Genomic DNA, 18,246 nt, shown 5'->3' on the forward strand with positions numbered 1-18,246 from the left:
TCGGCAGGCATAACAACAGAAGACGCTCTAGTATCTAATTATTGATTGGCAGTAGATGGCTTTCTCGGTGCGCCCGTGGTGATGTACAGGAGCATCTGGACCCAGAGATCTGCTATGAGATCTGCTATATATGTAATATATGAGTAAATAAATAAATAAAATGGTAATAATGAAAATGTACAACGATAAGCTGTATATAATTGAGTCATTAATTAATGAATTTAATAAAACTAATTATTTTGAAAAGTCGTCTAATCATTATGAAATACGATGTCATTTAATTTTGGCTCAAAGTCGTAGTTACCTTACATTTGTTTAATTTCAAAATGTCATTCTTTTTAACAGCACATTTCTTAACGGCTTTTTAAATGGTAACGATACTGGTTTCAAAATGTCTCTGTTAGTGATGGTTTAGTCATTTGTTAATCAAGACGAACGGGCTGAACCTTTTCTTATCGGTTGGTCAGAATGAATCCCCCCGGTTTTGGGAGGAAAGTTGGGGGAAGAATTTCACGGGAGGGAATTATGGTTGGGCAAAATATGAAATGGGCGGAATTCTTAAAAAAAGTGAATTTTTGAAATGTTAATTACCTTCCTATATAAATAGAATTTCATATCGTTCACACGGAACACACTAAACCTTGCAACAGCCATATGTCATTGCTCCGCCCAGTTATTTCGAAGCTAATAATTGATTGGTTAGGGGTCAGAGTGGTTTGGGATTAACGGTTATTCAGTCCCAGTCAGTATTCTTCTGTTGATTTTTTGATTTTACTAACAATATTAGGAGTTTCAATTAAGTACTACAGCAAACGACTAATATTAGTTTGGGGAGTTCCGTAAAGTTACTGTCTTAGCTTCGTAAGATTAGAGTTGAATCTTTTGAGTATACAACTCCTTGAACATCAAGGCACAGACAGAGATTCAACAGTAAGTAAAGTACAGAGTTTATAGGTAACGTATGGTATTTGAATGATTACTCTTGCCTTTCTAAAATGTTTTCGCATGTAAATGGAACACTATCTCGAGTTATTAATTTAAAAAAAAATAAACTGTTTATATCAGAGCACAGAGCACTGTCTTACATATTTAGGGTGCTATTTCCACCCATCCAACTTCCTTGCCCCGCTTATACAGGGCAGGGGTGCCGGGCAGCAGGAGGAACAGCTGCACAGGGCACCAGCCTATTGCAGAGTAAACACACACACACACACAACAGGACCAATTTAGCAACGCCAATCCACCAATCATGCACATCTTTGGACTGTGTCCAATGGGAAATTTATATTTATTAAGTTAATTAAACTTTAATATCATTAAAGAATACATTCATTGAGTTTTTTACTTAGAATAATTGCTTGATTACAATAAAATCAATAAATTAAAAAAAAGGGAATAATTGCTTACCAAGTGACATGTTTTAATCTGTCCTGGATAACAAAAGGTACTGTTTATTTGTGAATATCCTCCATATAATGCAAAAACATGGCATTCTTTTGTAGATGGCATACGACAATGCACATATAAGCTAGAAATAATTTTTCATTGAAGTAATTTAAAATATTGTGGTGCCAGTGCCAGTGCCAAGTGCCAGAATGGATTCCTTTGCTCTCTACATGGCTCTTTCCGATGGCTCGATATCCTTAGAAGGACTGCTCGCTGTTGCAGTACTGGATGGAAATCTGTCTGCGACATTGCAGGCTACCATTTTTATAGGTGCTCCTGCCGCTGGTGATGGAATGTCAGCTCATACTGTGGGTGAATCATCCCTGGCTGATGCAACTCGCCAGTGTTGTTACATAGCCCTCTCTACACACCATTTACTCTCTTAAAAGGGAGCTAAAATACAGTCTGTATATCAAATTCATCATTTTTGAGGTGTAATATGTTTGTTAGTTGTCATTTGTCATTTCAAAGTTCCTCTCAAATGTTGTGTACAGATGGGTCAGAGTTGTTGTACATATATGCACATTCTCCTGTCAGGTTTTCCTTTATAAATCCTGCCATTTGCATGGTAAGCTGTATACTCACATTTAAAGCTTCTTTTTGCACATAAATTTACCCCTCAAATCCACATCTCAGCTTTGAGACTTCCCCTCCATTGCTGCTCTGTAATGCCTCAGTAATTTGCCTTGTCCTTTACCTGCACAGTTTTACTACATGCTGTTCTTCACATGGCTCACCTGGGGTTAGTAACATCTCAATCTAATATACTTTTTTTCCATTCCATGAACCACAAGTTGCTCTGCTGGCATCCACACACCCAGGACAAATGCACAAGCATTGGTGGAGCTGCAGAGGTAGCAGTCCAAACTTTTCACGTGTACTGATGCTACAAATGGCATTCCAGATCCAGGATCTCAGCCTTGAGACTCTCCAAAAATTCTTTAGAAGAGCCAAGCAGGTCCATTGTGGTCTCCACAACACTCAGCACTAAAATCAGATGGTTGCTCTTCTTTTTGTCTCACTTCTAACATCAATGTAATGCCAACGCTGAGTGCCACAATGGATTCCTTTGCTCTCTACATGGTTCTCACAGATGGTTGCCACCCTTTGAAGGACTGCTTGCCATTGCTGCACTAGATGGAGTTCTGTTTGTGACATTGCAGGTTTGTCATTTTTTTTGGGCACCGGGCAGCTGGCTGTGATGCTGGTCATCTACATGATGTAATGCCAGCTCGTAGTGGGGGCAAATTATCCATGGTTGATGCAACTTGTCAGCACCATTACAATGTTTTAGTACAACTGTTGCCTGAGCTACATAGTTAATATAATATTCCTGTACAAGTGACTGGACAATTCTTTACAATATATCAGTGGTCAGTTTTTCTGAAAATGCTGTATTAGATGTGTAAAATACTAAAGAATATTGTAATGTGTGGGTCACAGACTTTTACAAGAGTAAAGGAGGAGAGTCCAGGTTTCTGGTAAAATCAGCTTTATCGTTGTCTTAAAGTTATCCAAACGGTAGCTGTCTCTTCCGCACATACAAAACCAATTCCGCATGCAATGACACTGATGTCATCCTGTATTTACTCCCTTCTCAGATTAAAAGAATAGACAGACATCCAGCACAAGTGGGAAGACAGATAGTGAGGACACAGCCAAGTCAGCAGCCGGTTTTAAACCGTTCCCCACATCAACCATCAGGCGACAGACACGTTACATGGTGAGCCTGTGAACTTGCAGTTGTACTGGCGGCGGACACGCAATCCCTGCCTGTGTTAACAGAGTTTTGGTGCACAGCGCAGTTGGGTGGTTTTCAGGGTCTCAAAAATCTCACAATACATAATGCTTTAGTTTTTTAGAATGGGAGTAAAATTCTCAAAATGGTGGAAAACTGGCTTGCTGATGTGGGGATTTTGATTGAAGTACCTGGCAACCTTGTGCACTTTTAATGCTACTTTTATCACATTCAAACTGGCAAAAAAAATCAAGGCACCAAAAGTTGTGATAGACTTGCTGATAAAATAAAAACTGCTCAAAAAAATTAAAGGAACACTTTGAAAACACATCAGATCTCAATGGGAAAAAGAAATCCTCCTGGATATCTATACTGATATAGACTGGGTAATGTGTTAGGAACGAAAGGATGCCACATAGTTTGATGGAAATGAAAATGATCGACCTACAGAGCCCTGAATTCAAAGACGCCCCAAAAATCAGAGTGAAAAAATGATGTGGCAGGCTAGTCCATTTTGCCAAAATTTAATTGCAGCAACTCAAAATTGTACACAGCACTTTGTATGGCCCCTGTGTTCTTGTATACATGCCTGACAACATCGGTGCATGCTTCTAATGAGATGACAGATGGTGTTGTGGGGGATCTCCTCCCAGATCTGGACCAGGGCATCGCTGAGCTCCTGGACAGTCTGAGGTGCACCCTGGTGGCATTGGATGGACCAAAACATAATGTCCCAGAGGTGTTCTATTGGATTAAGGTCAGGAAAGTGTGGTGGCCAGTCAATGGTATCAATTCCTTCATCCTCCAGGAACTGCCTGCATACTCTCACCACATGAGGCCAGGAATTGTCGTGCACCAGGAGCCACTGTACCAGCGTAGGGTCTGACAATGGGTCCAAGGATTTCATCCTGATACCTAATGGCAGCCAAGGTGCCTTTGTCAAGCCTGTAGCGGTCTGTGCGACCAGCCATGGATATGCCTCCCCAGACAATCATTAACCCACCACCAAACTGCTCATGCTGAATGATGTTACAGGCAGCATAATGTTCTTCATGGCTTCTCCAGACCCTTTCACTTCTGTCACATGCTCAGGGTGAACCTGCTCTCATCTGTAAAAAGCACAGGGCACCAGTGGTGCATCTGCCAATTCTGGTATTCTATGGCGAATGCCAATCGAGCTGCATGCTGCTGGGCAGTGAGCTCAGGGCCCATTAGAGGACATGGGGCCCTTGGGTCACCCTCATGAAGTCTTTCTGGTTGTTTGGTCAGAGACATTCACACCAGTGGCCTGCTGGAGGTCATTTTGTAGGGCTCTGGCAGTGCTCATCCTGTTCCTCCTTGCCCAAAATAGCCGATACTGGTCCTGCTGATGGGTTATGGACCTTCTATGGCCCTCTCCAGCTCTCCTAGAGTAACTGCTTGTCTCCTAGAATCTCCTCCATGCCCTTGAGACTGTGCAGGGAGACACAGCAAACCTTCTGGCAATGACACGTATTGATGTGCCATCCTGGAGAAGTTGGACTACCTGTGCAACCTCTGTAGGGTCCAGGTATCACCTCATGCTACCAGTAGTGACACTGACTGTAGCCAAATGCAAAACTAGTGAAGAAACAGTCAGAAAAGATGAGGAGGGAAAAATGTCAGTGGCCTCCACCTGTTAAACCATTCCTGTTTTGGGGGTCATCTCATTGTTGCCCCTCTAGTGCATCTGTTGTTAATTTCATTAACACCACAGCAGCTGAAACTGATTAACAACCCCCTCTGCTACTTAACTGACCAGATTAATATCCCATAAGTTTCTTTGACTTTATGCTATACTCTGATTAAAAAGTGTTCCTTTAATTCTTTTGAGCTGCATATATGGTGATAATTGAACATGTCGGAACAGTACCAAACAATGGGTATATTTATCAAGCAATAATAAACTGTACATTAAAGGTTAAGTTTTGCTATTTTTCAAGTCAATATTATTTCTTCTATACCAGTACTCTAAAGACTTGGACCTTTATTCTTTGCAGAAATATTGGGAACCCCCCACACACACACACACTCACCCCTTTCCAGCAATCTCATGAATTCCAGAGACATGAATGTCACTTCTGAGGCACGTAACCCTCTTGATAAGGTTGACGCTGCCTTTGCAGACAGACACGCTGCTGATGGCTGTGTCCACGAGGTCATTAAAGGCCCGGATCTTGGTTTTTATCAAGGACAAACGCAAGCCCAGACACTCAGACTCCTCGCTCAACCTCTCAAGAGCCCCAATCAAAGCCTCCATTGACTCTGCGAAGATCACAGCATCATCAGTCAAGATCAGCAAATTTTTTTTCATCAACAGATGCCCCACAGCCACTGGACCCCACAACCCTGACCAACACCCAGTCCATGCAAGCACTGCACAGAATAGGACCAAGAACACTCCCCTGATGAACCCCAGAATCAACTGGGAAAAACGCAGAGGTTCTGCCTCCACTCTGCACAGCACTTACAGTGTACAGGCCAGCCATTATATCCAGCAACTTTGGGAGGATCATGTGAAGTCACAGGATGTCTCACAAGGCAACTCGATCAAATGAGTTGAACTCTTTATGAAAATTGACAAAGGATGCAAAAAAACTTTGCTGATATTCGCGTTTGCGCTCTATGAGAGCCCTCAGTGCCAGGATGCAATTGGTGGTAGACTTTTAGGCATAAAACCAGACTGCTCCAGTCACTGGTAGTTGAGCAAGTGATCACAGATCCTATTGTGGATGACCCTAGCAAGGATTCTTACCTGGGGCATGGGGCAACACTGGAAAGTTAAAGCCTAAAAACTTAGCAGCAAAAGTTTTGATATAAGAACAAATGCGTTCTGTGTTTCTGACATGTGTTTGTGATAATAACAAGGGATCTGGAAATAATCATCACATATTCCTGGTACTGTTTGTATGCTTTCTATTCACTTTTGTGAGAGTTACATAAATATGGAAGTGACACGAAAATTTATTGTGATTTGGTCTTTCAAGAGGAAATTGAAAGTGTGTTGTGCAGGAAGACTCAGTGCTGAGCTATTAAACATGGGTGGTTTTGTTTTAAGATGGCAGAACCTTATAATATTGGTATTTTTTTTGTTTGAAAATTACATGTATAAGCTATTTTACAACGTGTGCGTAATCCTAAGGTGTAGATCAATACTCTGCAGCTCAACAGAAGCTTGAAAAATTTTCCTCTGTGCTGCATAGCCTTCATTGTAAAGTGCCAATGTGGGAAAAATATTTATTTCTCATTTATAGAAAACGCTTAACTTTAGAACACAATTTGGCATGGCATGTGCATATATACCAAGTTTATGAAGAAATAAGTTCAACTTGAAAAATGGCAAAAGCCAGATGACCAAGTTACACTTTCTCATCATTACCCAGTCACACGGGATGCACAAACCGGTGTGTTTCTTCATGCCGCTCCCAAGCCCAGATAAATGGGGAGGGTTACGTCAGGAAGGGCATCCGGTGTAAGATTTTGCCAGATCAATATGCGGACAACAATACAAATTTCCATACAGGATCGGTCGAGCCCCGGGTTAACAATGACCGCCACCAATACTGTTAGCCAACAAGGTGCTGGCGGAAATTGGGCTACTGTTGGCCCAAGAAGATGAGGGGGAAACATGTCCAGAGGCAGGAGGAGAGGAGGAAAGTAAAGAGAGTGGAACTGAGGGTAGGAACTTTGAATGTTGGCAGTACGACTGATAAAGGGAGAGAGTTTGCAGATATGATGGACAGAAGGAAGGTTGATATATTGTGCGTGCAAGAGACTAAATGGAAGGGGAGTAAGGCCAAGTGGATCGGAGGTGGATTCAAATTGTTCTATCATGGTGTGGATGGGAGGAGAAATGGAGTAGGGGTTATTCTGAAGGAACAGTATGTCAAGAATGTTTTGGAGGTGAAAAGAGTGTCAGACAGAGTAATGATTATGAAGCTGGAAATTGAAGGTGTGATGATGAATGTTGTTAGTGCATATGCACTGCCAGTTGGGTGTGCAATGGGTGAGAAAGAAGATTTTTGCAGTGAGTTGGATGAAGTGATGAACAGTGTACCCAAGGGACAGAAAGTGGTGATTGGAGTGGATTTCGATGGGCATGTTGGTGAAGGGAACAGTGGAGATGAGGAGGTGATGGGAAGGTATGGTGTCAAGGAGAGGATTGAAGAAGGCCAGAGGATAGTGGATAAGGTGCAAGGTGAAGAGAGAGGTGGCGAAGGCTAAGGAAAAGGCATATGATGAGTTGTATGAGAGGTTGGACACAAAGGAGGGAGATAAGGACCTGTACCAATTTTCTAGACAGAGGGAGCAAGCTGGGAAAGGTGTGCAGCGGGTTAGGGTGATAAAGGATAAAGATGGAAACGTACTCACAAGCGAGGAGAGTGTATTGAGCAGATGGAAAGAGTACTTTGAGAGGCTGATGAATGAAGAGAACGAGAGAAAGAAGAGGTTGGATGATGTGGAGATAGAGGAAGTAAGGACAGCCATGAAGAGGGTGGAAAATGGAAAGGGAGTTGGTCCAGATTACATACCTATGGAAGCATGTAGGTGTTTAGGAGAGATGGCAGTGGAGTTTTTAACCAGATTGTTTAATGGAATCTTGGAAAGTGAGAGGATGCCTGAGGAGTGGAGAAGAAGTGTACTGGTGCCAATATTTAATAATATGGGGGATGTGCAGGACTGCAGTAACTACAGGGGAATAAAATTGATGAGCCATAGCATGAAGTTATGGAAAAGAGTAGTGGAAGCTAGGTGAAGAAGTGAGGTGATGATTAGTGAGCAGCAGTATGGTTTCATGCCAAGAAAGAGCACCACAGATGCAATGTTTGCTCTGAGGATGTTGATGGAGAAGTTTAGAGAAGGCCAAAATGAGTTGCATTGCGTCTTTGTGGACCTGAAGAAAGCATATGATAGGGTGCCTCAAGAGGAGTTGTGGTATTGTATGAAGAAGTCGGGAGTGGCAGAGAAGTATGTAAGCGTTGTACAGGATATGTATGAGGGAAGTGTGACAGTGGTGAGTTCTGCGGTATGAGCGACAGATGCATTCAACGTGGAGGTGGGATTACATCAGGGATCAGCTCTGAGCCCTTTCCTATTTGCAGTGGTGATGGACAGGTTGACAGACGAGGTTAGACTGGAGTCCCCGTGGAAGAGAGGTGAAAAAGAGAGTGCAGGCAGGGTGGAATTGGTGGATTAGAGTGTCAGGAATGATATGTGACAGACAGGTATCAGCAAGAGTGAAAGGGAAGGTTTACAGGATGGTAGTGAGACCAGCTATGGCATATGTTATATGTTATATAGATAGATAGATAGATAGGTACATTATTAATCCCAAGGGGAAATTCACATAATCCAGCAGCAGCATACTGATACAAAAAACAATATTCAATTAAAGAGTAATAAAAATGCAGGTAAAAAGAGACAATAACTTTGAATAATGTTAACGTTTGGGTGGAATTGAAGAGTCGCATAGGGTGGGGGAGGAATTATCTCCTCAGTCTGTCAGTGGAGCAAGACAGTGACAAAAGTCTGTCTGAAGCTGCTCCTCTGTCTGGAGATGATGCTGTTAAGTGGATGCAGTGGATTCTTCCTGATTGACAGGAGCCTGATCAGCGCCCGTCGCTCTGCCACAGATGTTAAACTGTCCAGCTTCATTCCTACAATAGATCCTGCCTTGTTTGTCTAGGTGTGAGGCGTCCTTCTTCTTTATGCTGCCCCCCCAGCACACCACCGCATAGAAGAGGGCACTCGCCACAACCGTCTGGTGGAACATCTGCAGCATCTTATTGCAGATGTTGAAGGACGCCAGCCTTCAAGGAAGTATAGTCGGCTCTGACCTTTCTTAAACAGGGCATCAGTATTGGCAGTCCAGTCCAATTTATCATCCAGCTGCACTCCCAGGTATTTATACTGTAGGTCTGTACCCTCTGCACACAGTCTCCTCTGATGATCACAGGGTCCATGAGGAGCCTGGACCTCCTAAAATCCACCACCAGTTCCTTAGTCTTGCTGGTGTTCAGGTGTAAGTGGTTTGAGTCGCACCATTTAACAAAGTCCTTGATTAGCTTCCTATACTCCTCCTGCCCACTCCTGATGCAGCCCACAATAGCAGTGTCGTCAGTGAACTTTTGCACGTGGCAGGACTCTGAGTTGTATTGGAAGTCTGATGTATATAGGCTGAACAGGACCGGAGAAAGTACAGTCCCCTGCGGCGCTCCTGTGTTGCTGACCACAATGTCAGACCTGCAGTTCCCGAGACGCACATACTGAGGTCTGTCTGTAAGATAGTCCACGATCCTTGCCACCAGGTGTGAATCTACTCCCATCTCTGTCTGCTTGTCCCTAAGGTAGTAGAGTTAAAGATGCTAAGCTATGCATTGGGTGTGACAAGGATGAATAGGATTAGAAATGAGTACATTTGAGGGTAAGCTCAAGTTGGACGGTTGGGAGACAAAGTCAGAGAGGCGAGATTGCGTTGGTTTGGACATGTGCAGAGGAGAGATGCTGGGTATATTGGGAGAAGGATGATAAGGATAGAGCTGCCAGGGAACAGAAAAAGAGGAAGGCCTAAGAGGTTTATGGATGTGGTGAGAGAGGACATGCAGGTGATGGGTGTAACAGAACAAGATGCAGAAGACAGGATGATATGGAAGGAGATGATCCGCTGTGGCAAACCCTAACAGGTGCAGCCGAAAGAAGAAGATTACCATGGGATTTTTTATTGGTGGCCCCTTGAACATGGCACTTGCGGACATTTGGCCACATTCGACTATATTGCAACAAATGATCTTTTCTTTTGTACACAAAAATGACACTGGAATATGGAAACACATACCTTTCACTCCAAACATGCTGCACTGTATAATAAGAAATTTTACTGTGGATTATTTTTGTGGCCCCTTGAACATGGCACTTTTGGACATTTGGTCAAACGTCGTTGCTATAATTAAAGGTACTATTGTGAGATGGTGTACCTAATAATAGGAAGGTCCTTTGAATTAAAGCACTTGGTCAAATGTTCACAAGAGCATGTTCAATGGGCCACAAGTTAAAAAAAATCCACAGTAAAATTTCCTGTAAAGCAGCACGCTTGTTGTGGAGCACATCTGTATTGATATTCCAGTGTCATCTTTGTGAGATGGTATAAAAAAGAAAATATACTTTTATAGCAGTATACTGTATCAGAATGTGGTGTGTCAGTTAGCCAAATGTTCACTGGTGTTCAAGTTTCTTGTGATTCAGCATATCTAAAGTGGAACACATATATTTTCATCTGCCAGTTTCTTTGTTTTAAGATGGCATACGCAATTAAAGATAAGGTGACAGCAATTGATGCAGATGTGACAGTTGATATTTATACTGTACATTGAAGACAAAGTCTTTAGCGCCATCTACTGGCTACATATGCACACTGTCACAGATTTTAAGGTGGAATGGGAATTCTGAATAAGTTGCCAAACTTAGCCTTGCAGAACCATATATTAAGTGATCTTTTTCTGTCCAAACTAAACATCCCAGCTGTTAGCTGTCTCTGAATGTTTGCCAATTAGAATGTAAATATTGCTAAGAATCCTTGGCAACCTACCACCTACAATTAGGGAACAGTAATCAACAGCAATGGATTAACCAACCAAGAAAAGGCTCAGCCCGGTGGTCTTTGTCTTGATTGAGAAGTGATGTAATCACCATGGATATAGGTATTTTGAAATCAACAGCACTGACATAAAGTGCCATGTGGAAATGAGCCGTTTGGAATATGCTTGATTGTGAACTAAAAACCGTCTTTAAAAAGAATGCTATTCTGAAATAAAAACTGGGATAATTGAATGTAAGGTAGATACAATTTTGAGGTGAAATAAAGGGATGACATTGTCTTTCATAATAATTGTTTAATTATGCATTTTTTTCACAATTTTATGACTCATTTATTTCATTGTACATTTTCAATTGGATTATTCATTTAATAATTGCCTTTTTATTGCTTTCATTTTGGCACAAAACGATGCAGTCAGACCTCGAACCATTCTCCAGCTAAGAAAGGCATTAAGCAAGTTTGAGAATTTGGTATTATTCTGCAAAAACATTTTAAATCATATTATGTTTTACATAGATGTTGATTTAAGCTGTAGTTTGATTATAATTTCTGAGAGTAAATCTCACATTCCTAAAGTGTATTACATTAAAGTATTCAAAATATTCACATAAAAGTTGATGTTTTCGTTCACATAATGGAGGCCTTGGGATTTTTTAGAGCAGTCCCACATTTATGATATACATCTCATTCATGTAGCGATTACCAAAGAAAATCTTGAGAATGCAGTGACCTTAAATGGATGCTTACTCTTATTTGGGGTTCTCCCTGTATCTTGTGAGTTTTCTTTCATATAAAATACTGCGTCATTCACCACTGCCATGTTATGTAAAGTGGCCAGAATAAAGGGCTTGGGCTGAATTTTAAATACATGTAATGTATGGTGTTATACATATGAATCAGAGGACCTCCTCACAGGCTTAGTACACGTATGTAATAAACTGCCAAAATGAGAAGGGGTGCCACTGCTAACATTGTCAACTTCTTCTTTTCCCACAGTGCAGAAAAGCCATCAAGGCGTTTATTCCTGACCCTTTCACTTATGATCGTCTGTTCCGGACAGAGGCATTATTACTAGCTGGAGCAACCTGCCGGACAGAGCTCTGCTAGAGCGACTGTAACTCCAAAGCCTTTATTTGAGTTTCCATTATGGGACACATACCTACAAATGTTGTTTCTTTTTTTGTTTTTTAATTTCACTGTCTATGGACAATAAAAGGGATGACACAGTTGGTGCCCCAAAATTTCCTCAGTGTCTCATTATCTGTCATTCCTGAAAAAGAATGAAATAAGCTTTGCCAACCAGCAGTTGTAAACAGCCCCCACCAGTGTCCACTGCATTAATTGTGTGCGTGGCAACTGCTTGGCATGGTGTGAGTGTGCCCAGCTATGAAGTTCTGTCCTGCCCAGGGGCACTTATGGCATTGTGGCAGCTGCTTCTCAAGTGACCCATTTGTGAGAATGTGCAATTGGTGCCCACATCTAAGATACATTTTATTTGTTTATTTTTTAGCATACAAAACCAAATAAATATGTGGCCAACATCATTAGTAAGGAACAAGCTGGTCTCAGAGATGGGAGATCAAAAATTCACTTCAAAAGGTTAGCTGAAAAACATGACTAGAAACTTTACTACTAAACTTTGCTATTTTATTCATTTAACAGCATCAGCCATTAGTGTATGTGGGGGTCCTGGAGTGGAAATTCCTCAAGTTTTGAAACTGTAGACTGTTTATATTAATTTTTTGTTTTTGCTCAAATGAACCAGTATGAAATTAAAACTATAATGGCAGTTCAAATTGAAAGTACAGTTTTTCTCTCTCATACATTCTTTTTGTAATGCAAAAGTAATTTATAACCTGTGAATAGAAAATAAGTATGACCCAGAAGCTGTTTTAATTAACTTATAGTCTGGGAAGGGAAAGCAGTACGCAGGTTTATAAAACGATCAAAGACTTTGAGCAGAGTCATAAGGACAGCCAGCCAATCAAATGTGTGCAATGTCACATATCACGACGTCCCACATGAAATTTTGATATAAATATGGCTTATCTGAGGGACCAGAGGATGACAACAGAAGGCAGCAATGACATAGGAACTGGCATGAGAGATCAAGACACGAATGGCCATTTCATTGAGACAGCAGAGAATATAACACATGAATAATGGTTGCTAAATCAAAACGCAGCCCAAGACAACATCCACCCTTGACAATGCTGATTTTCTGTAAGCTTTACTTAGACTATATCCAGACCTTTGCTATTTATTTTATTTTCTGTTATTTGCTATTTTATTTTCCATTCTTCTATTGGTATAATTACACTTTAATAAATACCACATTGTTTTTACATTTCTATACTTTGTCTTTATCACTTGAGTGATTGAAGTAAATATTAGGGCACCTACTTTAGTGTGGGAAGACTGACACTTTCTTGCTGACAGGTTTATCAAGGCTGAGAGGTTGCTCCTCGATATTTGGAAGAAGTGTGTTAGTAGTAAGACATTGTTTGGTTGGTTAGTGGCATATGAGTTACCCAAGAGAGTACTGAGCTTTCTAATATGTATCTCGAGGACACCTGTATGTTTGTTAGTGCTATGTAGAGTACTAAGAGTGACAGGCATTTGGCATAACTCTTATATTTACTCATGGAATATTGTGGGCTGAATGGCAACTGACATCACCTAAGACTGTCTGGACAGGATCTCAATGTGTGTGTGTTAAATCGTAAAGTGTAGGCCAACCTAGTAATGTATGTGGTAGGACTCACAAATTTCATGATAATACAGTGGAAAATTTTGAAATCTTACCAAATGTCAATAAACACTGGCCAACAATCAATAGAATCAGCAGTATTAGTAAGAGGAGAGCTGACTAACTTCTTTCGAATTACAATACGAGATTGCATTCTATCACTAACTTCTGTTTTATTCTGCTTTGAAAGAATTATGACTGAGGCCCTGAGTGAATTGACAGAGATCGATAACGAAGAAAGTGAAATATGTCCCATGTTTCACAGCAACTTAAAATGCACAGACAATACTGATTTAATTAATAGAAAAGCAGAAAAACTACAAAAACTTGTTGGGCTTGTTACAAAAACCAGCAAGAAGTATGGAATGACCATCAACCAAAAGAAGTGTTTTGTAAAGAAAAAAGGGATAATGAGCTAGAGATAGTGCTGAGTGGAAAAAAAAAATAGAACTACTGTATGTTGACTGTTTTAAATACCTTACATATACATAAATGTACTTTTGATATCAGTTGTTTTGATAGAAATAATGACTAGGGTTGCTCCCAAAGGCTACAGATGCCAATTCAAAATTGAAAACAATTTAGAAAAAGTGTAATACAATTATTAACACAAAAAAGAGAATATTAGAAGTGAGTGTATTTTGGAACTTGTTATACAGCTCTGAGCTACGGACAATGAAGGTAGAAGACAAGTACAAGACCAGGACATTTGTGAAGAAATATTACATATGGATGACTGGAATTAGATGGCAAGACAGAGTAATAAAAAATAATGAGAAATGGTACAAGAGTTGATGTGATTGGAAATGGTTTGGGCATATCAGCAGGCTGAACATTCAATAAACATTTATTAAGGGAAGAGTCTTGTAGTAGGCAGGTATAGATTGAGATGTGCTGATAAATATTAAAGAAAATGTTACATAAAGACATATCTAATAATGATAATATACTGTATATGCTCACATTTCACATTATTCTTACTGATTACCAATTTCAAATCAAAAGAATACACTTTTCTGTAAAATTGTGTTTCGCATTGACCATCAACAAAGGCCAAGTTATTTGGAGAAGCAGGAACTGACCTAATGCAGTAATGAATTACACACAGGCAAATGTATATAGCACGAGCAAGAGTAAGCACCTCCAATGACCTAATAGTATTATTACTTATTGTATGACGTATGATGTCTTTATCTGAGGCAGCTTATAACATTTAAGATACAATTGGTTACATTTCTTTTATTTTTCACATGTAGGTGACTTGCTCATTGTCACAAAGTGTCAGGATTTAAAGTCCTAAACCATAATCACCACACCACATTGCCTGCCAATAGGCTTAGCCCCTGGTAAAAAAAAAAAAAACTACCACTATTGCACACAGAAACACACTTAAGTTAGTTACACAGTACTTCTGATACATTTGATTAATCAACAGCACTATAACTGATGCCCATTGTTTTATGAAATTTGCTAGTGTTTGAATAAAATGCCTTATTTACTGTGAACAGCAGGGCAAGATTTATGAGGACATTATAATGAACGACTGCGTGTAACTTCTTTTCTAAGTGTCAATTACTTGTTATTAAAAGCTGATACTTTGACAAAGCTCTGAGGCTGCCTGCTTTTATAACTTACTGCAACCTTGCCACCCTTTCATTTGAAGCTAATGGTTCAACAGAGTAAAGATCCAAATGTTTTTGGTATATAGAAAAAGGAACTTGAATGAACTTTAAACCACAAGGTCAGTGGTTCACTTCCTGCCACTGTGTGACACTGAGTGAGTCACTTAAGCTGCCTGTGAGGCAACAGTAAAGAATATACAAGGTATTGTAATGGTTGGATGGGAGTCCCGATGATGGTGGATCTCATTCCCTGTGCCTGAATGGGAGGCCAATACAGGGGATGATCCCAGCCAGGCAACTGGAAGGTGCAGCTGGACTTGTGTCCTGGCAGGGAAGGACAGAAGGTTTCTTTCTTATCGGAAACAGTCAGTCAGTCAGTCATTATCCAAGGCCATTCATTATATGAATAGCAACTACTGAAAGCTGGGCTGCTATTGCACCAGTGTGCCCTATGAAGGAATGACCACCTTTCCAGGGGTTTTTCCTGCATCATGAACCTGTGAATACTACAGTTAGAAAAACGGATTAATGAAATTTTACAAACAACACAGGGATGTGGAAGTGATTTCCTGTTGTTCAGGATGCCACTATTCTTGTTTACACCATTTAAGATTAGGATTATGAAAAGAGATCCCAGATCAGTGATTCTTCACTTTTGTGTTAGCCAGTTTTGCAGTTACGAAGCCTTACTGAGTTTCTCCATATTTCATATATGGAGGCAGGTTTGTTTCTGCTGAGAAAACTAACTTGGTGTTTTCAACAGAAAACCTGTTTCCACATCCTTGGAGTGATGTTTGAGCATTTTTGGAAAGATTTGTGTTTGTGCATCAGTGTGTAAAATTTTGTGGACACTGGAACTCCAGGAAGAATGAAGCAATTGTTAAATCTTAATATCTTAAATATGTTTTGGATGAATTCCAACTATTCAGCTGTGAGATATTTAGGTTTGGTTTTAAAGTTGATATCAACAACAGCCAAACAGCTGCTTGGAAGCTCAGAAAATTTGGCACACGCATTTTGGACTTTCAGAAATTTTTAATATTCCAACTGTGGTTTGTGTGCTAAAAATTATTTTGTTAACTGTCAGAATAATCCTATAGTGATGTTTATTAAATAATCTTGGAGACGTCTGAGACCACACTATTTGTTTATGATTCATCTTCAGTGTATTAGTTCCTGGTACAAACATGTTCTGATTGCTTCTTGGAATCAATCGGTTTAACCCAAAGCCCATTAAGTTTTCCTTTCAGATGACTTTATCCTTTAGTTGAAATGCATTACTGACCACATTACAGTTTTGATAAAACTTGTTATAGTATAAAAATATCAATAACAAAAAAAAAATCAAAGTAAGCATACATTCTTCATATGAGGTTATGAGTTAAAATATGAAGGGCTGGTACTCTTCATGTCAGACACCACCTTTATAAAAGTCATAAAAAGTTTAAAATAATGATTGTTGAAATACAAAACAGTTCTTCTATAGTCCTGTTGAATCAGTGAGGAGCAAGCAGACTTAATATACAGTAAAAATGTATCCAGTTTTTATGTCTGCAGGTCCTGAAGAAAGTTTTTGTTTTTCTGTTTCTCTGAGCGCTTCACATCTTCATGAGCATCCTGCAGGTCCTGGAGGACACGAAAGAGCTGTGAGATAACTGCATTCTTCTGGGAGTCTATGAGATGCAGAAAGAACAAACATAATCACTTAACCATTGAAAAGTAAATCTGCACAGAGACTTGCAAGAGCAGTGTAAATCTTCATTTAGAGCATAGTCACTTTTACAAAATAATGTACCTTGAGCATGACCAATGTTGTTTCTTTTGTCCTTTTCTGCCGTCATTGCAAGATACTTTTCCCTAAAAAACAGCACATTTGCATTTTTTCAATTGTCTCACATGATATAATGTATGAAGATGCTACCTATGAATGGTATACTCAAAGAACACCTCCTTACCTCATTGCCTCCTTTACTCTAAACAAATGCATAAAAATCAATTGAGATTCCAGATCTGGATCCAGGGGATCATTCCATTCTTGAAGTGTAACTCCATGTTGGGTTTTATCACAACCAGATGCTAAGGCATAAAAACAAAAAATGAAGGACTTAGTTTTGAAAGCTGACACAAAGGCACTAACATATACAGTGCATCTGGAAAGTATTCACAGTGCATCACTTTTTCGACATTTTGTTATGTTACAGCCTTATTCCAAAATGGATTAAATTCATTTTTTTCCTCAGAATTCTACACACAACACCCCTTAATGACAACGTGAAAAAAGTTTACTTGAGGTTTTTGCAAACTTATTAAAAATAAAAAACCTGAGAAATCACATGTATTCACAGCCTTTGCTCAATACTTTGTCGATGCACCTTTGGCAGCAATTACAGCCTCAAGTCTTTTTGAATATGATGCCACAAGCTTGGCACACCTATCCTTGGCCAGTTTCGCCCATTCCTTTTTGCAGCACCTCTCAAGCTCCATCAGGTTGGATGGGAAGCGTCGGAGCACAGCCATTTTAAGATCTCTCCAGAGATGTTCAATCGGATTCAAGTCTGGGCTCTGGCTGGGCCACTCAAGGACATTCACAGAGTTGTCCTGAAGCCACTCCTTTGATATCTTGGCTGTGTGCTTAGGGTCATTGTCCTGCTGAAAGATGAACCTTCGCCCCAGTCTGAGGTTAAGAGCGCTCTGGAGCAGGTTTTCATCCAGGATGTCTCTGTACATTGCTGCAGTCATCTTTCCCTTTATCCTGACTAGTCTCCCAGTTCCTGCCGCTGAAAAACATCCCCACAGCATGATGCTGCCACCACCATGCTTCACTGTAGGGATGGTGTTGGCCTGGTGATGAGCGGTGCCTGGTTTCCTCCAAACGTGACGCCTGATATTCACACCAAACAGTTCAATCTTTGTTTCATCAGGCCAGAGAATTTTGTTTCTCATGGTCTGAGAGTCCTTCAGGTGCCTTTTGGAAAACTCCAGGCAGGTTGCCATGTGCCTTTTACTAAAGAGTGGCTTCCGTCTGGCCACTCTACCATACAGGTCTGATTGGTGGATTGTCTGCAGAGATGGTTGTCCT

General features: G+C 40.4%; 1 protein-coding gene across 1 annotated transcript in view; it reads right to left on the reverse strand.

The window, feature by feature from the left end:
- Positions 1-13,883: 13,883 nt before the first annotated feature.
- Positions 13,884-18,246, reverse strand: part of rasa4 (RAS p21 protein activator 4) — a 116,328-nt gene continuing 111,965 nt past the window's right edge. The window contains exons 19-21 of the mRNA XM_039756614.1: positions 17,123-17,243; positions 16,963-17,024; positions 13,884-16,840 (exon numbers count right to left, since the gene is read on the reverse strand). Coding sequence (XP_039612548.1) covers positions 16,713-16,840; positions 16,963-17,024; positions 17,123-17,243 — 311 coding nt within the window. The 3' untranslated portion in view covers positions 13,884-16,712. The remainder of the gene's footprint in view (positions 16,841-16,962; positions 17,025-17,122; positions 17,244-18,246) is intronic.

Source organism: Polypterus senegalus, chromosome 6 (genome assembly GCF_016835505.1).
Source record: "Polypterus senegalus isolate Bchr_013 chromosome 6, ASM1683550v1, whole genome shotgun sequence".
NCBI classification, from domain to species: Eukaryota; Metazoa; Chordata; class Cladistia; order Polypteriformes; family Polypteridae; genus Polypterus; species Polypterus senegalus.